General features: G+C 51.3%; 1 protein-coding gene across 1 annotated transcript in view; it reads right to left on the bottom strand.

Moving 5' to 3' along the window:
* PLXNA4 (plexin A4) overlaps positions 1-23,569 on the bottom strand; it is a 472,507-nt gene that overhangs the window by 79,691 nt on the left and 369,247 nt on the right. Inside the window, exons 6-10 of the mRNA XM_070465677.1 lie at positions 21,559-21,682; positions 20,734-20,887; positions 19,383-19,482; positions 16,891-17,005; positions 4,843-5,043 (exon numbers count right to left, since the gene is read on the bottom strand). Coding sequence (XP_070321778.1) covers positions 4,843-5,043; positions 16,891-17,005; positions 19,383-19,482; positions 20,734-20,887; positions 21,559-21,682 — 694 coding nt within the window. The remainder of the gene's footprint in view (positions 1-4,842; positions 5,044-16,890; positions 17,006-19,382; positions 19,483-20,733; positions 20,888-21,558; positions 21,683-23,569) is intronic.

The raw sequence follows: 23,569 nt of genomic DNA, 5'->3' as shown, positions 1-23,569 counted from the left end.
TCCAAGTTGCCCTGAGTTTTCTTTAAAAAAAAAAAAAGAAAGAAAGAAAAGGACTGCCTTCATCAGAGTCAGGGGGGCCTCGGGGGTGGGGAATGAGGTCTGCTAAATGCAGATTCCAGGGCCCTACCAGACCTGCTAAATCGGAATCCCTGGAGACAGGAGCACTTCCAGGGAGGCACTCTAGCGAGTCTGGTGCTGCTAAAGTTAGAGAATGTAGAGAATCATTGCTCCTCGCCCGCCCGTCTGCTAGCAGCAGGGAGACAGAGGCCTGCCAAGGGGGATGTGTGTAGGAAAGGAGTGGGGGTCGGGGAGGCAGAGAACACTTTCTAGGCACCCTCTTCCCATTTCCTCCTGTGGCCAAGCTCCTCTGCCTCATCCTTCCCATCCCCATCCTCTGAGACCCCAGTGAGAGACAGATGGTGAGGACAAGTGTCAGGCGGCCCAAACCTCTAGGAAGGATGCTGGCAGTGCCTAAATCAGCATCGGAGCCAGGTTCCTGCCTCTCAGGTCTCGGTCTGGGTCTGGCCAGGACCCAGAGTGGATGTGACAGGCAGCACCCAGGGATGTGTTAGCCAAAGACCAAGAGCACCTTCAGGGCCCTTTCCAGAAGGCCCTGAGATCCCCCAGAGAGCGAGGCAAGACCGACTGCCCATGTGTGCTCGGGAGTGTCTGCATGCACGAACGTCTTCGCATGCGTGCGGACGTGAGAAGAGGCCTGTGCATCTCTGTGCGTTCAGGCGTGTGTGCGCCCGTGAGCATACATGGGTACACACATCTACTGCTGTGAAGGGGCTCCGCAGTGACCGGCTGTGTGAATGCGGGCAGAGGAGCTGAGTTTCAGGTTCTCCACTTGAAAAGTGGGAATTACATACACTGCGTACCTCACGGGACTGTCGGGAGGGTTCGAGACAACCATCTGATGCTCTGGGCGGTACAGTGCCTGTCACAGAGAACGGGCACCCAAACATTATTGTCTATTTGAATCTGTGTGGGTACATTGAAGGGTGCTGTGCAAAAACAACTTGCATTTCCTGTGTTTATGTCTATGTGGAATAATAGCAGCGCCTATTGAGTGTTTATGTGTCAGACACTCGGTACATACGGAGACGTATGCAGATGAGAACACTCACGTGTTCAGACATGTGTGTATGTGTGTGTGTATGTGCACATATTTTCTTTTTGAAGAAAATAGAAATTACAAGGCTTTAAGGATCAGAAGTTCAGGGCATTGCTTCCTCTTTCTCCTCCCCTTCCTGAGACCTCAATTCTGAAATATTAACAGAAATCATTAACCGAGGTGTTCCCCACCACCCTCTAGTTCTCCAGGGAAGTCACTCTGCTTCCTGGAGATGCTCTCCCTCTCCTTTGACCTATATCCTTCTGGAAGCAGCCTGCAGGGGAGCCTGGACCACTGGTTCCCATCCCTCAACACCCCCCACCTCTGCTCCACTTAGCATTTATATAGCTCTGTGTAATCAGTGGGCAGTTAATCTGCACAAAGCTCAGCTCTGAAGGAAGAGTGTTTCAGGCTCCCAGGGGTCAGGAGGTTAAGTGTCTCAATCAAGGTCTGGCTCACCCTGGCCCAGCTCAAGGATGACGTTACTCATTCCCTGTGAACCTCAGTTTCCCGGCCTTCTAAAAGGAAAAAGAGGACATCTGTATAATTTGGACATTCTTCCCTCCAGCCATTCCCCTGTCTGAGATATTTTGGTGGAAAGTTCTATCAATTCTATCACCACAATAAGATGCCAGGGCTTCCCAGGTGGTGCTAGTGGTAAAGAACCCACCTGCCAATGTAGGAGTCACAGGAGACAGGGGTTTGATCCCTGGGTTGGAAAGATCCCCTGGAGGATGGCACGGCAACCCACTCCTGTATTCTTGCCGGGAGGATCCCATGGACAGAGGAGCCTGGCTGGCTACAATCCAGGGTCACAAGAGCCGGACATGACTGAAGTAATTTAGCACGCACACACACGCATATGTGTTGTGTCCATCTCCAGGACCTCAGAGGCTCAGCAGACACACTCCCAGCTGTGTTCCAGTAAAGCAGGAAGGGGGGACATGTCACGCCCCATCGGTCTCCCCATCCTTGTTTTGCATGCAGTAAACTGGGGCACCGCAAGAAGTTGTGAGGCTCCCCGTGGGCGGGTGGAAGCTGGGCCTAGAGCCTTACGTCCAAAGTGCAGCCAGCCCTCCACCCCCCGGCGGCCCACTGACTATCATGATGGCCAGTGACTGCGGGGTGGGACTGGACGCTATTATTAGCAGCACTTGACGTTTCTGGAGCCACAGTCTAAAGGAGGCCTCAAACACCCACAGTTGCTCCATCCTCCCCCTGTTGCCTGAGAGCTGCCCTGATTTTCCTCCTACAGGCCCCCGAGGGCTACGGCGATTGGCCCAGGGCCTGTCCCCGCATAGTTGGCTGGAAGTGAGCTGCCTGCCTACCAGCCCTGGGGTCACCCCGTGCAAAATGTTCCTGCATCTCTCTTTTCCTTCTCTCCTCTTCTGCTCTCCTCTGAGACCTCTTGGTCACCCTCCTATCTCTGCCATCACAAACTGGGGGTGTGAGGGCAGGGGTTGGTTTCTCTGTTAGAAACTTCTCTCCTCCTGCCCCTCTCCAGAGAGCTCATTTAGGAAACAAAACAACAATGCCTCTTCTTCCACCATCCTCTCTGAGGCAGATCAGACCCTACTATAAAGTGCTCAGTTGCTGGTTTTGGCCTAGTCTTTGATGAGGGGTGTGTTACCAGATGGGGTTTAAGTCCTAAATTGGCTATGACAAGCTGTGTGACCGAGGGCAGTTCACCTGCGCTCTCTGGGCTTTGGAGATCCCCTCCCTGCCTGTCACAAGATCAAGTAAATACTCAGGTCTCTTCCTGCCCTGATGGTACGTTGTGTTCTATTACAATGGTAAGGGGGACTTGCCCCTGATAATGACCCCAATTTTTTTTTTTTTAAGGAAGTCACTTGACATTAAGCACCACTGTGGCCCAGATGGCATTTCAACTGGGATCCCATTGATCCCCCTGAAAAGATAGGCTCCTGATAAGCCTTCCTGAACTGTGTGATGCCAGCAGGTCCTGGATCTTCTTAGAACTCACTCTTTGTGGGGTACACCTCCTGTTTCCTCAGTTGCTAAGACTTTAAGATGGTAGAGAAACAAATGTTATCTTCCCTTCCCTCCTAGGGTGTTGAAGTGAAAAAGGCAGGAGGGAAAAGTTTATTTTGGGAGCAGGGCCTTGGAGGCACTGAGAATTGTCCATGGGGGTGGGAAGGCCTCCAGAGGATCCCCAAGTCCAGTGGGCCAGAGGTCAGTGCAGGCCCTCCCCCACTCCTGAGGGGAGGGCAGGGGAGGTCAGGAGCTTAGAAGTCACCTCCTCTCCTTGGCAGTCAGAGCCTTGGGCTCCAGGCCTCCAGCCTCAGTGTCACATTTCTACCATGGTTCTTGTGTCTCCAAACCCCTGGAGACAGGTCCGCAGGTGTCTGAGCCCGTATACCCTGGAGGCTGGCTGATTGGGCAGGACTCTGTGGACTGGGGCCTCCAGGGACCCAAAGCTGATATGACCATCATGCCCCGGGCCAGCATGTTCACCTCTCTGAGCTCCGTTCACCCCAGCCTGCTTCCTGCAGGAAGAGCAGGGTGCCCCGGGAAGAGCTTTGTCAGGGGCTCTCCTGGTCCCACGTCACATCCTTAACTACAGTCATCACCTGTAAGTACCCAGAAGCAATGACAGGAATGACAGCAGGCAGTGTGGCGGAGGAGGAGACCCCTGTACCCAGGTCTGGCCCTGCCACTCACTAGCTGTGTGACCTTGAGCAAGAGTGGGCTGGCACTGGGGCCTCCGGGCATGAGAAGCAGATTTGACCATCATGCCCTGATGGGTTACCCTGAAGTGAATGGAGCCTAAGGGTCAGCTTTAGGGCCCTGCACGAGCCTGCACAGATCATCCTAAGGCCTGCCTGTGTATCTCATTTGTATTGATGTATTTCATTCTTAAAGAAGGTCCCCCAAATTGTATAACTCTCAGCCCCACAAACCCAATCCTGCCCCTTCTTCTGGGCCTCCAGTTTCTCTTCTGTACCATGAAGAAGAGTATAAGTCTCATATAGCTTGAAAATGTTACAAGTGTTTAAGTCTACTGTTTGTCTCTGAGTATCTGGGTGCATAGAAGTAGCCCAGGAAGAGAGAAGGTCAAAGGCTATCAGGGGAGCCAGCAGACAGGCAGGCGGTGCACCATTAGGGACACTGTGTGGTGACCAGGGATCAGGCAAAGGCTGTGGGCAGTAGAAGGCAGCTGAGCCATAGCTGGTCCAGCACAGATTTAATGTGAATTTCTAAATACTGGGCAGGGTTCATGTGGATCTCTGCAGCAGAGCCTTGGCCAGCTCCCTCCTGTTCCAGCATCTTTGTGGATGTTGACCTGGCTCAGAAGTCTCGTGTGCTGGGAAACAGCCTCTATGTGGGTGTAAAGGCTGATGGGGGGGCCTTTGTGGGCTCAGATGAGACCGTCAGGTCAGCCCTGGTAGGAAGTCCGGGCCCAGGGTTTCTAGAGATCCTCTCAGGAAGGAGGATGGAGCCTCGCAAACACATCTAAGCCCACAGACAGTGTTTAGTGGCCCCACGGCTGGTCCCCAGCCCCTTGGGTCACCACGACAGGGCCACACCTGCAGGCAAAGGCGTGGTGAGATTGGCTGGGCCGGCAGGGCTGGCAGAAGCGGTGGGAGGGGAGCTGAACAGTTCTGCTGGTGTTGGGGGCAGTCTTGCCCTGCTGAGCTGATTGAGGCCAGGAGAGAGCAGTGGGTGGGGGTGGGCGCAGGGTCTGGGCGCAGGCGGGCACTCACGGAGGTGTTCTGGCACTGCACGCTGGAGCTGTTGAAGCGCAGGGCAGGCACCCGCTGCTCGCTGCCCTGGATGTTGAGGACGCATTCGTAGCCGCGCTGCCCCGACTGCGGCTGCGGGAGGTTCTTGGCCTTGAGGGTGATGGGCTTGATCACCTCCACGGGCACCAGGATCTTGTCCACGCGCAGCAGCTGGGGGCAGTCCTGTGGACAGACAGCGAGGCTCAGCCGGGGCACAGGGAGCCAAAGGGGAAGCAGCCGCCGACATCCCCCGGATGTTCCGCATCATCCTGCCCCTCCCAGGGGCTCACCACGTGGGGCCTCTGCACTGCTGCCCATGCCCGGCCCCCAGCAGACAGGCAGAGGGACGGAGCATCCCGTGTCCTGAATCCTTGAGGCACTCCCCACGGAGGTCGACCCCCACCCCACCCTCTCCAGCCCCTGTGGTCCAGATTCCCAGTGGTCCCCTCTCAAGGGTGGGGATTGTACCCTGGCAGACTGAACTCTGCTGGCTGGGGTTCCTGTCTCATTTTGGGCTGCCAATCCCTTTCCCTTGGTTTCGGGCTGCCAAACACTGGGACAAAAGGACCCATGCCAGCAGCCCCGCAGTGACCCCCAAAACTGGGACAAAGGCTCTAGAACGTCAGTCTGGACCATGGCCCAGGTGAGTGTGAGGGGACCTTCGATAGGTGGGCTGAGTCTGGCATTTGGGAATGTTCTGGAATGAGCCCCAGAGACCTTTGAAATCCAGAAGCTTCTGCCTGAGCTCTGGGGATGGGCTGACCCCAGAGAAGTGCCCCTCGGCAGACACACACTGAGCTCCCTCTGATGGGGCAAGCCGCTGATTTGTGAGCACATTCGGGGATGGAGGAGGTGGATCACTGGGCCCCTTTTCACTGGGCAATCAGCTCTGTCCAGAGAGGGCTGGGGGGCAGAAAGGGGGTCAAGTAAGGAGTACGGTGCTCTGCCCAGCTGGGAGGTGGGTGCTAGCATGTGGCTGGATTCTCAGGAGCTGGGTGGAAGAAAGCCTTGGCCTGAGCAGGAGTGAGGCCCTGGGTCAGGTGGGTTTTCCATCCCTAGATTCCTCCCAGTGTGATACTCTTTGGGGCAGGCCCACCAGACAGATGGCTCTGGGCAGGTCAATGGTCAAAGCGTGGCTCATATATCCTTCATAAGGATGCTGCCCCACGGGCTCACTGCAGACTCTCAGATCCCCAACCTCAGCCCTCTTCCCCAGTAAAGTAAGGCAAGAAAGAGGCCAAGGGAAGGCCTGAGACCTTGATAGGAGGGGTCCCAGGCAAGGAAATGGCCTGGGACCCTGATGGGCGGGGTCCCAGGCAATCAGGCACCTATAAGCTGTGTCCCCTGGGTCTGAAAGCAAACATGAGCCCCTCAGTCACTGAAAACTGGAGGGAGAAGAGCTCTAGAGCCACTGAACTTCTGACAAGCCATGGAAGCCTGACCACATTACACATCCATCCCCACTTGAGACTGAACTTCCTCATCTGTCAAGTGGGTGGAATCCAAGGACCCATTTGGCTCTAACCAGTCATGATTCCATGATTAGGGTGGTCTCACCTCCATCCTTTCCCAGACCCTGTAGCCTTGCCTTAGAGGAGCACCCCAGGCCCCATTAAACAAAGCCCCTCCTCTCTTCCAGGGTATCCATGCCTTTAACCTGAAGAGAGGCCAGACAAGGAGCAGCAGACCCAGCTATCCACGTCTGAGTTTTCATCCAAAAGAACCGGAAGCAGGGTCTCCAAGAGATACTTGATACCCACACTCAAGGCAGCATCCTTCACAACAGCCAAAGTGTGGAAACAACGGAGGTGCCATCGTAGATTAATGCATAAGCAAAATGTGATATAGATATGCAATGGAACATGATTCAGCCTTAAAAGGAAGGGAATTTAAACACACTCTAAGTCATGGGTGAATCTTGAAAGCATTCTGCCAAGTGAAACAAGCAGATCACTATGGACAAACACTACACGATTCCATTCTTATGACTACACGGGGTAGTCACATGCATAGAGACAGAAGGTAGAACAGGAGTTTCAGGGGGAGTTAGTGTTTAATGGGTGCACAGTTTCAGTCGGGAAAGATGAATAAAGTTCTAGAGATGGATGGTGGTCATGGCTATACAACAATGAGAATGCACTTACCACTACTAAACTGTACACTTAAAACTGGCTAAGATAGCAAATTTTATGCTATGTGTATTTTGACCCAGTTTTAACTAAATAAAACAGAGAGGAGTAGCAGGAGGGGAGAAGGGATGGAGCCTGAACCCTGCTTGTGGCCTTGAGGCTCAAGAGCATGTGGGTCTCCGGGACCTTGAGGTCCCACGTGGATAGAGGGTCTTAAAGGTCCATTCCGTGCCCTTATCTCTGCTGCCATCTCAGCCCCTCTGCTCAGGCAAGATAAGAGCTCGGGACACAAGACGAACGATTCTGTGAAAGGGTGAAGCTCGGGCTGGAGTAGGAGATGTGGGATGCTGGAGACTCAGGAGAGAAGACTGATGCCAAGTGGGGACTTGTGAGCCCAAGGGGTTGGGCCCATCCTGACTCCACTCTTTCCTCCTCCCCGAGACTGTAGTGGCGCTCCCTCTCCAAAAGTGGCACAAGGCTGACCTTGCCCCCTGCTACTGCAAGGAGATCCAACCGCTCTATCCTAAAGGAAATCAGTCCTGAATATTCTTTGGAAGGACTGATGCTGAAGCTGAATCTCCAATTCTTTGGTCACCTGATGCGAAGAACTAACTCATTGGAAAAGACCCTGATGTTGGGAATGATTGAAGGCGGGAGGAGAAGGGGATGGCAGAGGATGAGATGGTTGGGTGGCATCACTGACTCGAGGGACATGAGTTTGAGTAAGCTCCCGGAGTTGGTGATGGACAGGGAAGCCTGGCGTGCTGCAGTCCATGGGGTCGCAGTTGGACACAACTTCATGACTGGACTGAACTGATACCCACATTTGCCCAAGGAGCTGCGTCTAGGGTTGTATTTGGACTAAGAGGAGTAGAGCTGGGATTTCTCATCCCCAAGTCCTACCGGAAAATACGGCAGCTCAAGAACAGTACAGCAAGGACGTCTGAATCTCAGAGTCCTCTCAGTCAACCCAAGGATCCCTTCTACTTCGCACAGGAGAAATCAAGGCGGGGAGAGGAAAAAAATAACCGTTCAATGTCAGCAGATGCACTGGCAGCTAAAGAACTCAGATGTTGCCCTGCCATCTTTCGTCCTCTTAATGGAAGAGGCAAGTTCTCCCTGGCAGATCGGCCCACCTTAGGATGGGGTGGTGGGTCAGAAAGATCCCCCAGAGAGGAGTTTAGGACTAGGGGCCTTCGAAATCCTCCAGTGGTGAGCTGGATCCTCTCCTGAGGGCTGGACCCGTTCTGGTCTGGGATGGAAGTTAAGCCTCTCTCTCGTCCCCTGTAAGATTCTCTCTGAGATTTGTTCTTTAATGAGTCCTGGTTGCCAGTGACCCCATAAAGGCCTATTTTGCATATAAAAAGGTTGGCGGCTCTGAGACTAAGTTCATTAATTATAATTGGAGAGAGCCAGGGCTGGGCTGGGCCCATTTTCCTCTGGTGGCGCTACTGACTGACCACAGTGTCCCTCCTAATTGAAAGTAAAACGGCAATTTCTCCCCAGGCAACAAGGCATGGAGGGACCACTGCCGCCCGGCTGCCTCCTCCCCTCTCCGCCCCAGACCCTGCCCAGCCTCGTGCCGAGATCCCAGGTACAGCACCACCTCTGAGTCTGCTCAGGGGAAATTTCAGAGCAACTTCCATGTTTCTCCATGAAACATTTCTCTGAGGCCCTGTTCCCCAGCACTTCAGCCATGGTCCTCGCCTTTGAGCTTTCTCAACTAGAAAGAACCTGGTTTGGGAATCCTGTACAAGTGCAAGTCTGTCTTCTTGCTCTTGCTAATTTCACTCTTGAAAGGGCTCTGAACAGTGCTTCCCTACCAAAGGGGATTAAAAACCCATCCCCATAGGGTCATTTGAGGGGAGTTCATGAACTACCATGTACAATACATCTGGCACAGAGGAGCAAGTGCTCAAAAAAAAAAAAAGTTGTTTTTTTTCCTCATTCATCCTTCTCAGCTCAGGCTGCACCTGGTCTCTCAGCTACCCTGCTCCCGCCTCGCCCCTGTGTTCTTTTGTTCTGTTCCACAAACTCTCATCAATTCCCACGGTCCAGTCTACCCACCCCTTCTTGACTTCAGAGCCTGACAATTTCAACAGCTCCCAGTGCCCCTAACACAAGGTAGATGGGAAGAGAGGTCCCGGCTCTGCTTACTGCTCATCTAAAGGCTGTCCGCTCTTCCAGAAGGTTCTGTATGCTCTGAGAGAGGACCTCAGGCAGCCAACCACATGGCTTTGGATAAGTCCCCAAACCTTCTGGGACTCCTCATCCATAAAATGAAGAGGCTGGTTTGCATTCAGTGAATTTTACGGTCCCAGTTCTATTATCAACCCAGTAGATGATCAGGGACACATCCTTATATCACCTTTCTGAGACTCAGTTTTCCCATCTCTAAAATGGGGGTAAACAATGCCTGTTCAAGTTGTTCACAGCGTGGTATTCAGAATATCGGCCATTGCATGCTAGAAGGGGCAGGGGATTTTGTGGGGGAGGTTGGTCTCCTGGAAGGGCCATTTACCTACTAGGAGGGAAGTATTTTAATAACTGATATATTGAGAGTGAGATGGTTGGATGGCATCATCGACTCAATGGACATGAGTTTGAGCAAACTCCAGGAGATAGTGAAGGACAGGGAAGCCTGGCATGCTGCAGTCCATGGAGCTGCAAAGAGTCGGACATAACTGAGTGACTGGACAAAAACAACAGTATTGCAACCTGACATAGTCATACAGGTGAACACAGCTCTGATAGGCAGCATGTGATACTGTTATTCTAGCTCACACAATTAACACGGTGCAAGAAGTACAAGGCTTCACCCCACAACCCAGCGTTTCTATCACCTTACACACATTTTGCCATGTGCTATCTCGTTTCATAGCACATATGGTCACCCCCATATCCATTAGCAAGAAATTAAGAACACCAGTTACCTTACTCGGTCCCCACAATGACCATGAACAAGACACTCCCATCATCATCTTTCTTTCATCCCCACATGATGACCAAACCCCCTTACAATTGAATTCCTTGAAAACATTCTGCCCTTCTTTTTCCAAAGAAGATATTTCTTTAAACAATCATCTGAGAGGGCCAGCTCCTGGAGAGTAGAAAACACCTGCATTTAGCAAGATTATTTGGAGACTCATGCCTATATTCGGAGAAGGCAATGGCACCCCACTCCAGTAGTCTTGCCTAGAAAATCCCATGGATGGAGGAGCCTGTAGGCTGCAGTCCATGGGGTCGCTACGAGTCGAACATGACTGAGCGACTTCACTTTCACTTTTCACTTTCACACATTGGAGAAGGAAATGGCAACCCACTCCAGTGTTCTGTCTGGAGAATCCCAGGGACGGGGGAGCCTGGTGGGCTGCCGTCTATGGGGTCGCACAGAGTTGGACACAACTGAAGCGACGTAGCAGCAGCATGCCTATATTAAGAGCCAGATTCCTGGGGAGGCTGTTTTGCCCGTGGCTGCATTCTACAGTCCTAAGAATAAGCTGAGGGTGGGGAGAAGGGTGCCTTGAAGTGCAAGAACATCTTTAATGGTTTGGCTTTCAGGAAGAGGCTCTGGCGGACTCCATGTCCACCATCTAGCCTCGTGTATGTTTTAGTTTCCACTTTTCCACTGAAATGCACACAGAAGTAAAGACAGCATGACCAATTATGGGGCAGTGTCAACCCCAAGCCGACACATGAGGGCAACAAACATGCCTTTCTGTCTACCATGTCCAGCATGTCATTGGCTGCTTTATACAGAGGTTTCATTGCCTATTTAAATAATTGAACAAGGACATAAAGATTGTTGCCCAGCTGGGAGAGGAAAATCTGCCTCCAGGACTGGCGGTGCCTGGGGAGGGGTGGTGGTAGGCTGTGGATTTACAGCCCCTAGTGTGTTTACAAGATGAGGGCTCTAATTCTCTCAGTTGTTACTGCAAGACTGGGGGGATGTGATGTTCTGGGGGGGCGGGGGGAGCTGGGTGGGGGCAGCACAGGAGGGTAGCTAAGGAATAAGTAATTTGCAGGTCACCCCTCCCCCCATGTCACCTCAGCCGCCATCAATTCCAAAGCCAAGTCAGCCCCAGCCTCAACCCCCAAATTTACACTCACCTTCTCAGACCCAGGGTGCCCAATACAAAAATGCAACGCACCATATATTTTCTTCACTGTTCCCCAAGTTTATAACGCCATTAGTGTGATCTACGACGGGCCGGTTTATGGAGAGAGCCAAGTAATAATACAAAAAGGAAAGACCCATAACCTTAAGCAGGGGGAGGGGCAGATGAGATTGATGGAAAGTGCAATTGAGTGGAGAAATGGCAACCCAGTAATAGAAACCCAGCGGGGGCAGGGGCTCAAGGGGCAAGCGAGTTCTTGAGCTGGGTTTGGCTTTGTTTTCTCAAAGGAGGGTGAAAGGCATGACAAGGGTGGTTTCGCTTCCTTGAGTTGGGTCTCAGGGATAGTTTCTTTGCAAAAAGGGGAGCAGAGTCACTGACAAGGTGATCTGAGTTCCTTCAAGTCCAGCTGGGGGACAGGTCCTTGGCCTGCCTTATCTCTGGGCATGGGGCTTATTTTAGCAGCCTGTCCCGAGCCTGGACTTTCCCTGTCTTACTAGCTCTGCAGTCCTGGGGAGGACTGACCTTGGGATCTGCAGGTTTCCCAATACCCGTCCTGGCAATGGATTCATCTCAGTGCTCTAGGGTGGTAGGGGACTTGGGAAGAGGCTTTCAAGCACAGCTTTGGAAATCAGAATTCATTTTGCCTCTTTGATCTCACAACAGTTCTCTGGAGAAAGGCTCTGGTTGAACTTCAGGAAGAGAGGGGCTACAGGAAGCTCCTCTATGAGCCTGCTCATGGGGCACTAGGTGAGCCTCACCTTCCTCGCAAAGCTCAGCCAGGCTGGAGCCTGAACAACATAGCACCAACTGCAGCTGACTCTCTTGTTCAGTTTAGATGAGAAATAACAGCAAAATAGTCCTTCGAGGACAAATTCTTCTCAATGAATTTGCTTTCCCATGGAAGTTTGCCTTTGTTCCCCAAGAATCACAGTTATTAAGTGCGTGGGCTTGATGAGGGGCTCAGGTCACCTAGCAGAGGATTCCAAAACCACTTGGAGACCAGCGGGCCCTCCCTCTTGGTGAAGCTGAGAGCATGGCCTTGTTCTTAGCTGCCCTGGTGAAAGGCCATTTCAGTGGGAAGCCAGTAGTCTCAGCTGATACTGGAAGAACAAGACTGAAAACTCTGCCATCCCACTTCAGCTTTCCCTCGCCTTCCTCTTCCTATTCTTGTCGGTACCCAGGATCTGGCAGCTGATCTAAAGACCCAGGGTTGTTATCACAATGCCATCATTAGTTGAAACAAAATCATTCCTTGTAACCGGAATACAGTGACTATAAACGACATATGCTATTGGGCATTCTATTTCTAATAATTGTAATTACTGTAGAATACTTGCCATTAATATAATAACAACAATGATTGACCAGTTCTCTGTTCCAGACCAATAACTTCACCTGAATGCCCTCTTTGTTCAGGAAAAAAAAAAGAGGTAATTCAACATGCGTGGTGATAGTCAGTCAACAAAGCCAGTGTTGAAACTGGAAGACGCCTGGATGAAAATCTTCTTAGGGATACAGGATGCTGCTGGGGAGTATAAGGGCCACCTGGCAGCCTCCTTCTTGGCTAACAAAAGGCCTCTGTCTACATCCAAACACTCAAAGGTGGAAAGCAAATGAAAATCCAGGGACTTCTAGAAGAATCGCTGTGCCTGAGTCTCCCCTTCATTCCCAGGGTGTGTTTGGGCCTAGAAGTTCAGGGTTGCTGCAGACCTGAGGCTATGTGAGCCCCTCGTTGGGCAGAACTGGGAGACCTAGGCCACACGTGGACACTCACCCGGTAAGGCCACTTCCTGGATGTGGGTTTCTCCAGATTATTTCCACTGATAATTACAGAACCTCACCAATCACGTGGACCGGTGGTCCAATTTTACACATCTCTAAATACAGATCTACCAGTCTCTTGTGTGCGTGTACTAGTCTTTCAGTCGTGTCTGACTCTTTGTGATCCCAAGGACTGTAGCTCTCCCAGCATCTTTGTCCATGGGATTTTCCAGGCAAGAATACTGGAGTGGGTTGCCATGCCCTTCTCTAGGAGATCTTCCCAACCCAGGGATTGAAACTGGGTCTCCCACTGCAGGCAGATTCTTTACCGTCTGAGCCACCATATAATTTTATATACTGTTAAACCTCCCATATTGCTTTGTGTGTAGGAAATGCTCAGCAGTGGGTAAGGCAAGATGAGAGGTGACCTGTGACAATGCTTCAGAGTACCATGCCATGAATAACCTCTTCCCCTGGCATGGAGACTGGGTTATTGTGTCTGGAGGCTTCCTCAAAATCACCATTCAAATGTGTAAATTTCTTTGTTACCCCTTATTCCTGTTACCAGCTCTTCTGAGAGACAAAAATATAGAAAACAAAACAATGACATTAAAAAAAAAATCATCATATTTCCATTAGCAGCTAGGACTTTTTTTTTTAAATCTCTGAGAATAATGACCTTCCTCTGCTGACCTAAAGTGGCTCGAATCAGCCAATAGTCCATAGATATTTACTTATTTCTTTTCTTCTTGGTACAGTCTCAAGGAAGACGCTGTTACAACAACCACCACGATGAACTGGAGAACTCTGGCCTCTTTGTGTTATATTCAAAATGGTCTGTTATTGATCTGGGTATAGCGCAACCTTCAAGTTTGGACCAGGAGGAGCACAGCTTAAGGCTTCCCTCTCTTGAAATACATAAGCCTCCAAGAAAAAAAGAAACCAATGTTAATTCCATTCAGTGTTGTGATAAGACAGGCATGGTGTTTCCAAGTTACCTGGGAGCCTATCACTGTGATGGCTTGCCATAACAATGGTGATTGGACTGCAATGTGTTAGTCCTTCTCTTTGCTCCTCCATCCATCACGCTCCTCCAGGCTTTTACTTCTCTCAAGGACCCTGGCACCACACCCTCTGAGGTTCCATGAATCCCCAGTGACCTTTGCCACAGCCAGGTACAGATGGGAGCTGTGCCTGACTTGTGATCTGGGCACTTGAAAACATTATTCTTTTATGGAGATCACTGAACGGCACTGGGAAACGTGGTGGGCTCTTGCTTTATTCTTTTCTGTTGTCCCCCACCCACCCCCTCTTTCTGAGTAGCAGATGCCAGCTCCTTTTACATATTTAAAAGAAAGGAGCTTGGGACAGGAGGAGCAAACGAGACCAAAAAAAGCAGAAATGTGAAAACCTCCTTCAAGGTAATTAAATGATTAGGGGCCTTTGAAATCCACCAGATAGCTCAATTGTCTCTGTTTTCATTTTATTCTCGGGCCTCTCTACATGCGAAATCCCTGCCAGATACACCAGTCTGGGAAGCCAAAGACAGTCTGAAAATCTCTTTGTCTCTGCTCCCATCAAGTTACTCGTAGGTTTCTGAGCAACATAAGAAGACGTGCTTCCTGAGCTCTTAGTCTCTGGCTTGGTGGTCAACCAGCCCTTCTTCTGCTCCTGACCTCACAGTCTAAGACAAAAGCTCGGGACTGAGGAGATGGCACAGCCTTTTTTCAGGGTCTTCATGCCAAGATGTGCCCCGTGGCTGTCAGACCCCTGTCTGTCTTATTAGCTTTAGCTCTCCTTTCTCTTAGTTCAAGACAAGCAGAGAATGGAACCGTAAAAATTAGACTCACATTCCTACTTAAAGCCAGGACATAACCTCTTTTCTTCCTTTCCCCATGAAGGGATGGTCTACGTCTGGGGCTCTTCTCTGGATTATGAATTCAGAGCAGCCATTTCCGGCCATAGACAGACCCGGTCGTAGAGGCAGAGGGTCATAGAGCATCTAGAGACTTCCACAGCCTCTTCTTGTCCCGGTCTGAAACCTACAAGGGATTTGACCGGAGCAGAGCAAAAGAGGATTTCAGCCTCTGTCCAGCTTCCCAGGCTGGAGTATCTGGCAGGGATTTCATGTGTGGAGGGGCCCAAGAATGAGACAGAAACAAGAGAAAATTGAGCTATCTGATGGGTTTCAAAAGCTCCTAATCATTTAATGACCTTGAAGAACGTTTTCACATTTCTGCTTTTTTCTGTCTTCTTTGTTCCTTTGATCCCCCACCCAGCTGGAATCATCACCTTACTTGACAACCTCACCATTGCTTGCCTTTCCCTCTACATGGACGGCTCTGCCCACTCTCTACCCAGAGAAGGCCTGCCTGGCCAGCACATCCTGGGAAAACGGGATCCAGGGCTGGAAGTTCATCATCGCCAGGCACAGGTCAGTTACTTTTCCTGGGTGAGGAGGGCCCAACGCAGCAGATGCTGGTGGTGAGAAATTTCCCTGGTGGTCCAGTGATTGACAGTCTGCTTCCCAACACAGGGGACGAGGGTTCGATCCTTGTTGGGGAACTTAGATCCCACATGCTTCCGGACAACTAAACCTGCATGCTGCAACTAGAGAGCCTGCACGCTGTAACTACTGAACCTGCGTGCTCTAGAGCCCATGCTCTGCAACAGGAGAAGCTTGTACATTGCAACGAAGACCCAGTGTAGCCAAAAGAAAAAGAAAAAAAAAAAAGATGCTAGTAGTGAGGTGTCCTTTGTTCCTGCCTTTCAGAGACAAGACAGCTTCCCTCCTGCCCTTAAGGCTTTGGCCTAAATTAGGGTTCCTGGTGGGGTGGGAATCTAGTGTGAAGGGGAGGGGGCACCATGGTGGGTCTCTGTTCTCATCATGCCCTATCCATCCCCTAAAGAGCCCTTATGCTTTCTGTACCTGGAAAGGCCCTGCTCTCACAGCTATGGTTTGCCACATGGTCATGGCACTCATGTGGGTGTGTGAAGAGGGCTGGAAGGTACATCCATGACCTGGGGGTGGGGGCAATATCAGAGCCGATCTGAGTCCAGCGTTGGCTGAGAGAGTGCCCTGCCCCTGCATCCAGTGGAGTCTAACCAACATGATATAGATATCTCTTCTCCATCTTTCTATTCTAAGCAACAGCATTCTAAACCACTCTGTTCAGAACTACTGATTCCATGGTTGTATCACACAGCACCATCATGTTTGAACAACAGCAGACTTTTCCAAAGTGATTTTACACCGATTACCCTTGAGGTCTTTGCCCGAAAGCTTACCTTATCAGAGAGGAAACAACATAGGCATAGAGGATGTCTATTATGATGATGAAGATTTTTCAGGGATAAGACTAAAGATGAGGAGGGAATAGAAACGGTGCCATGGTCGTGAAGCCTGACTCTGCATCAGTGATTCACAGCGTGGACTGTGCAGCTGAATCACAGATGCCTCACCCCAAGGGGCCATCAGCTGGTCTGGGAGACTTTGCATCTCTACATGTTTCCAGATGATGCCAATGCTGCTGGTCTGGGGGTCACATTTTGAGAACCACCACTCTGCAGGTGTGGAGGGTGGGGGAAGATTTACTGACCATCTTTTCATTCATATTCTCTCGTTTATTCAGTTTGACCTGTTTGATCTCAGCTAGGCTCTGTGGACAACGCTCCAAGGGAAAGCTGAGGACTCTACATACAATCCTGCTCTGTACAATTATTTCCAGGACATACACACACATCTCTGGAATTGTTTTGGAACTTACCTGGTGTGTGGAGAGTCCTGCTGGCTGGAGTGACCTGGAATGCACTCCTGCCTGTAACTGAACCCCCAGGACCAATCCAGAGTGGAGAACTTCGCATGTTTACTGCTTTCGAGAAATGATCCTTTAAGAGGTGGGGTTGGGGAGTGAGGGGGTGGTCCTCCTGGATTTGCCTGTTTCCTCTTTTTAAGGGGAAGCCTCCTTGTGTGTCCCTTGCTCACGGCAGGCAGCACTCATGGCTCTGGCTATGGGACCTACCTCAGCCAGCTTCACCCGGCCTTCCTGGAAGGAGCAAGACTTGGGGTCGTGGGTGCAGACGTGGCGGTATTTACACCAGTGGCAGCGGTACGGGCTCTCCACACAGGACAGGCACCTGGGCACAGAGGAGGAAAAGGCACACATCACAGGACCTGTAGGTACCCAAAGCAGAAAGCCTAAGACTCTAGGGCCTAGCAAAACATGCTCTCATAGTAGGAAAAACCACCCTGAAACACCCGGGAAGAGCAGATCTGGTTAAAAACTCAGCCCCTTTCTCTCCAAGTCCTCAGGAAGTTGAGAGTCTCTGGCCTCCTCCCTTTTAGTCAGGTACTTGACAATCTGATCCACCAGGACCTCATCAACCTCCCTCCATTTTTACAGGATGGCCCTCACATTGGCTGAATAGGGAAATAGTGAGGTCTGGGGTTGAGGGGCTCATCCAGAGAACCCATCAGAATTAGGACAAACAGTGAAATTGAGTTTTAACCCCATGTGACTCCAGGGTCTTGGCTGACGTGGACCCACACTGGTAGAGGAAGGTCCTGAGGCTGCCCCCTCAGTATGGTGGGCTCTCGCAGAGTTGGCAACCCAACCTCCACTCATTACCCCAGGAAACACAAGGCAACTTGATAAAAGGGCCTTCCTGTTTAAAACCCGACATGGTTCCCTTCTTCCAAAAGGTCAAACCAAAATGCTTTGCCATGCAGGCTAAGCCCTTTGTGGTCCAGGCCCACTGTCCCAGCACGTGTCTGGTGCTTCACCCAAGAACATGCTATGCTGTCCCCAAGCTGTCCTTCTACCTGGAGTACCATTTCTTCGGCCTCACCGTCTCCTCTTGCTTCTTTGACTGATGGAGAGTTGGTCTCATTGAAACCTTCATCCCATTCATCCCTTTGTTTCTGTCTCTGAGACAGCACTGATCTTGCTATATTATATTTTACTTATTTGCTGTCCTGTTCATCTGCTAGCCCACTAGGCCATGATTCTTGGGGGGGGGGGGTAGGGATTGAATCTTTGCACATTATTAATTTCTAATCCTCCTTGTCTAATGAGTAACACACTGTCTTGCACATAGGAAGCTTAAAGTCATTTGATGGACTGAATGGAAACTTAGAATATGCTTTCATCTACTGACTTCACTTTCCTAGAGGGGCAAAAGGGGAGTGAGCTATTAGGTCACTAAGTGTAAAGCCATGGCAAGCTCTTTGGAAAGAAGGAGGAAGAGAATTCCAATTTGGCTAGGAGGAGTGGTTGCCTGTTATGTGGGGCTCCAAAGAGAGCCATGCTCTGGACTCACAGCTGCCATAAACACAGCCCAGAGCCCCAAATATCTTTGGTGATGTTAACTAGTTTGTCCTCTATGGAGAAGGAAACAGAACATTATGTTAAAGCCAGCAAAGCTTTTTGAGATCAGGCTCTGTGGTTTTCAAACTGTGCTCTATGGAACCCTGGGAGTTCCATGGAGCTTTTCTGGAGACTGTGTGAAATGTGAGGGATTCCTAGACAGAGGGGTTCCAGGTGCCCTTAACTCTCAACCATCTCTACTTCCATTCAGTTTGTATCTTGGACTTTCACACCTGATTTTAGTTGAAGAAAGGTTTCTACGGTAAAAGAAAGGTTTGTACCTTCTCAGTATGGTCCAAATCCATCCTTTTAGAGAGGAAATGATAATATAATAACAGTAAAGTGCACACTGCCTAAACAATGGGCCAGATGTGGATCTAAGTGCTATCCTTGTATTAGCTTTTTTAGCTCTCACAGCCATTGGTGGGGGCTGGCAAGCAATCAGCCATGTCCCAGCCAATGGGACCAAGCCCCCGCCATGTCAGTTGTTAAGTATGCGGGTGACATCCCCAGAAGGAGAACTGCTGCTTCCTCATTTACAGAAGACACTGGGGTGCAGAATAGTTATGTGGACTAGCTGGCCTGATGCCACAGCCTGAGCCTCTGTCCTCCGTGGCTTCCCTCAGGAAGCAGATGCTCCGGTCAAACAGAGCCAGAGCTGGAGCCTGAGCAAGAGCCAGACCCCGCCCCAGGTCAAAGCCTTCCTTTGACCCTTGCCAGCTGAGTCCTGACCCCTCTGCAGGGGAACTGTGCAAGCTGAGCATTCAGGTGACTTGTGGGACCACCTGCCCACACACATGGGCCCTCTCCCTCCCCAGCCTCCTCCTCTCACCCGGGGTGCTGGCTGCTCTGTTCTGCAGGTGAAAAGCACTCCCTCCTCAACAGATGGTGGAAGGTGAATCAGGTTAGACAGATTTATGCCAGAGAAGATGTATGGGCGAGGGACCTGGAGCTCCCCAGCTCATAGGCTCTCACTCTGCTCATTCTAGCCTCTTCCCATTAACCCTGTGGGTGCCAGAGGAGGGAGGTGAAAGAGGTCACCTTACAGGGCCTTCAGATGGTAAGATGGAACAAGGGTGGGGCCTCCTATCTTTGGATGAGCTTTGACCCCAGAAACAGGGAGTTGAGTGAGACTGGGGGACACTTACGAATTGTGGACGCTGCAGTTGTAGAAGACAAAGCTAGTGCTGGCGAAGGTCACGCCTGTCTCCTTCGACTTGAGCTGCAGCTGGACAACATGGTGGTCCCCTGTGGGCAGAGCCGGCCATGAGGTCAGGTGGAGTGCCACGATCCTGCGTCAGGTCCCACTGAGAGTCACACACCTTGGGAAAGGGCAGCCCACTCCCCAGGGGGTGTGCTTTGCTCTAATAGGACTTGGAATCAGCTGGGCCCAGCCCAGGCCATATTATTATTATTCTATTCTAGAATAATCTGAGAACAGAATAGCTGCAGACATCAGGTCTAGTCTATTCCTTCTTCCTCACTCTAGTCCCAGCATCCATCTCTCACTTGCTCACCAGGTTCTTTCCTGTACACACACACACACACACACACACACTCTGACAGGTATTCACATGTGCATTCACATGCATGATGTCCATGCAGGCCACACAGAACTGTGAACACACACATTGACTAGCTACCAGGAGAAACGTGTAGACACTTGGCAATGTTGCCACAAACCATGCAAGAAGTTTTGCATGTACGTAAGTGCCCCACGAGCCCTTTCCACTTCTGTAAGGGGAGACTCTGACACCCCTTCCTGGGGTGGACTGGTGGCTCCACTTCAGGCGGGCATCCCTGGACTCCTCAGCTGGCGCCAGGAAGGAGCTGGGGCCCATGTTTAATTCACAGCCCTGACCCCAGGCCCCTTGTTCTGAGCCTTCCCCAAGAGCCTCATTAATCAATCAGCTCGGAACAAATCTGACAAGCCCAAATGGGAGGACCAACATGGAATCAGGCTGCCCAGGCCGACCTGTGCCTCTCAGTGCTGGGCCTCTGTCTACTCCATCCTTCCCATGGCAGCTGGCCATGAACAGGCAGCTCTGGGGAGGCTGGGCAGGTCGGGGATGGAGTGGACAGCAGTCAGGGTCAGAGACCCTGCAGGGCAGACAGGAGGTAAGGAGCCAAATGACCCCCACACCCCATCCCTCCTCCCGTGCCTGTCCATGCCAGCCCTCCCACGCTGCAGCAAGATCTCTGAGCTGGCACACTCCAATGCTGTGCTGGCTGTTCCCTCCCTTGCCCTCGTGGCACTGCTCCTCACCCATGGTGAGGCTGACTCCTGGATGCTCACCGGGTTTCAATTCCAAAGGCAGTGGAGGGACACTCCATCCCCCTCTTCTGGGAGCATCCCCACCAAGGTACACCCTTTCCTCGAACCCTCCCCTCCTGTGTGCTCTCCCCCACTCCAACCCCCTGCATCTGTCCTGAGTTCTCGTGGTCCAGGCAGCAGGAGGAAGGACTTGCCACCTAGCTTTACCTCCAGGGACCGCTCACCGTTCTCTGTGATGATCCGGGGCACCTCCTTGGCTGCCGGGGAGTAACACTGGATCTGATTGCCTATTACCAGCCCATCCATCTCTGACAGGTCCTCAAAGGTGCAGTTGACGCCAGCTGTCAGCTCCGGGACATTGTATGTCTCCAGGACCAGCTGCGAACAGCCCAGTGTGGGGAGAGAGGAGAGAGAAATGGGAGAGGAAATGGGAATAAAGTAAGAAAGAGGGAGGGCAAGAGAGATCAGAGAGAAAGAGAAGAGAGAAAAGCACGTGGCAATATTGACATAAAGAAGAAAAGACCCAGTTTATGACAGGAGCGGATGGAGAAGATAAAACAGTAAGAGACAGAGAAAAAGGAAATTAGCGTCTGAATATAGTTGGCCCAGGAAATGGAAATGACTGCTTAGGCGATTTGTAGGTAGAAAGCCGGGCATGATCCCATTATCCCCAATTTTGGAAAACGGGAACATCAATCATCTAGGTGTCCATGTCCCGTCTTCTCCTTCTGCATGTGCATCTTTCCCATCTCACAGATGAGGATAGCGTTCCCAACACTCTCCCTGTCTTGGTCACTCTTCCCGTCATTTCTGGAGTCTCAGTTTTTCTTGCCTTTCTATCTATCATGCACAGCGCCTCTTCCCCAATATTCCTGCAAATGATCCCCTCTCTCATCTCCAGGGACACATTCTTAACCCCTGCCCTGCTCTGGGGTGGCTTTGCTGGCCAGACACAGCCCAGCCGTCCCAGGGGTGGGGATGGGTCTGCAGCCCTTTTGGTTGGGAGAGGGCTCTTTCCCAAGTCCCTCGACCCCATCCCACTGTCTTACCAGGACGTTGTACTGAGAAACGGAGATGTTGCTGGGGTGGACGGTCAGCCGGACGCACTGCTTCACCTCGGAGGCGAACCTGCGGGGCTCTCTGGACCGCTCACAGCGCTCCTTCCGGGTGCATCTGGGGAGGATAGAGAGGCCACGGGGGCTCAGGATGCTGCTCCTGGTCCACCGAGGGGCTGGCACGGAGGTCAGGCATTGCCAGCAGCAGCTAGGAGGTGCCCAGGACTAACCTTCTAGTTTCCTTCCACCAGCCTGTCCAACCCCCATCACGCCCTCAATGGAAGAAGGCAATTCCAATCACTGGTTGTCACATGAAAAACCCTGATAATCACCCCAAAGTGCCCTCAGGGCCTCCTCATTCACAGAAACAGGCGGAAGTCCTTTCTAGTCCCCCTCTCCACTCATTCTCAGCCCTCACCACCCTTTCCCTCCTTAGCAAACTGAGGCTGTTCTTTCCAGATTTCTCCTCTTTCTGATTTCCTTGTTTTTGTGCACCCCAGCTGCTCTGTCTGGGTGCCCCTTTCACCACATTACCCTCATCCAACCTATCCCTCCAGACAAGGTTCAACCACAGTGCCCTTGCCATGGCGCACCCCCCCCCCCCCACCAACCCGCTCCTACCCCAAGTGAAATTAACAGCACTGTGGCATTTCCTGCCGTCTAGAACTTCTTGGACTCTATGACAATTATTAAGCTAAATGCAGCCCTCTCCTATCAAGTGTGAACTTCTCAAAAGAAGGAACTATGCCTGACTTATTTTGGAATCCCCTGCATACCTCCTGCCCAGCAGACAAAGGTAAATGTGAGTGAGCAGGAGGGGGTGAGGGGGTGGGGTGGGTGGAGGAGTGATTAACATCGCAGAGTGTAGAAGTTCAGCGTGCGCCCTGGAGCCAGGCTGAGCTAGATCCAGACACCAAGGAGCTCTGTGGCCCAGGGTCACTGCTCTGGTGAAAGTCGCTCAGTCATGTCCGATGCTTTGTGACCCCATGGACTATACAGTCCATGGAATTCTCCAGGCCAGAATACTGGAGTGGGTAGCTCTTCTCCCTTCTCCAGGGGATCTTCCCAACCCAAGGATTGAACCCAGGTCTCTCGCATTCCAGGAGGCTTCTTTTCAAAGAATACTGGAGCGAGTAGACTGTCCCTTCTCCAGCGGATATTCCTGACCCAGGAATCGAATCAGGGTCTCCTACGTTGCAGGCAGGTTCTTTACCAACTGAGCTATCAGGGAAGCAGGCTCAGTGCATACATGCACGCTAAGTCACTAGTCCTTAGTCACGTCCGACTCTGCGACACCATGGACCATAGCCCGCCAGGCTCCTCTGTCCATGAGATTCTCCAGGCAAGAATACTGGAGTGGGTTGCCATTCCCTTCTCCCCTTGCTCAAGGTCACCAGCTAATCAGAGGAGCGTGTATCTGAACACAGATCAACTCTGGACCCTCCGTTCTCACCCACTGTGTTCTGCCTCCGCAAAGCTTCTACTAAACCCATTTCCCTTGCCATTCTGATGTCCCCTTCTGTGCTTAGTACAAGTTAAAAATTTCCCTTCAATCTTCTTTTCTAGGCTAATCTCTGTTTTTGCCTGCCACTGGAAACACTTCGAATATCACTGAGACTTGTGAATCCTCCAGGACTCATCTAGAAATCACATCCCAAGGGTGAAAGGTCAGCTGAGAGTGTGGTCATTTCCAAGGCGCCCCGGGCTGCTCCGGCAGACCCACGGCAACAAGGGCATCTGCCTAAAAGTCTGGGAAGTTAATTTACTAGGCGAGCTCCTCAGCACGGACTTCATTACCTCCAGCCATTAAGCTAATGTTATGGACTTTTCCAGGGTGTCTGCACTGACATCGCTATTAATAGTGTTATTACTCCCATTAACAGCAGACCCAGAGAGCTGGTACAAACTTCAATTATTCACTGACTCCCCAACTTTGAAGTTCCTATTTCCAAGAGCAATCAGTAGATCTGAAAAATGGCTTTGATTAAATTATGAAGAGAGGAGA

The sequence above is a fragment of the Odocoileus virginianus genome, chromosome 1, assembly GCF_023699985.2.
Source record: "Odocoileus virginianus isolate 20LAN1187 ecotype Illinois chromosome 1, Ovbor_1.2, whole genome shotgun sequence".
In the NCBI taxonomy this organism is placed as follows: domain Eukaryota; kingdom Metazoa; phylum Chordata; class Mammalia; order Artiodactyla; family Cervidae; genus Odocoileus; species Odocoileus virginianus.
The sequence above is the reverse complement of the archived record's forward strand: the minus strand, read 5'-3'. Positions and strand labels throughout refer to the sequence as shown.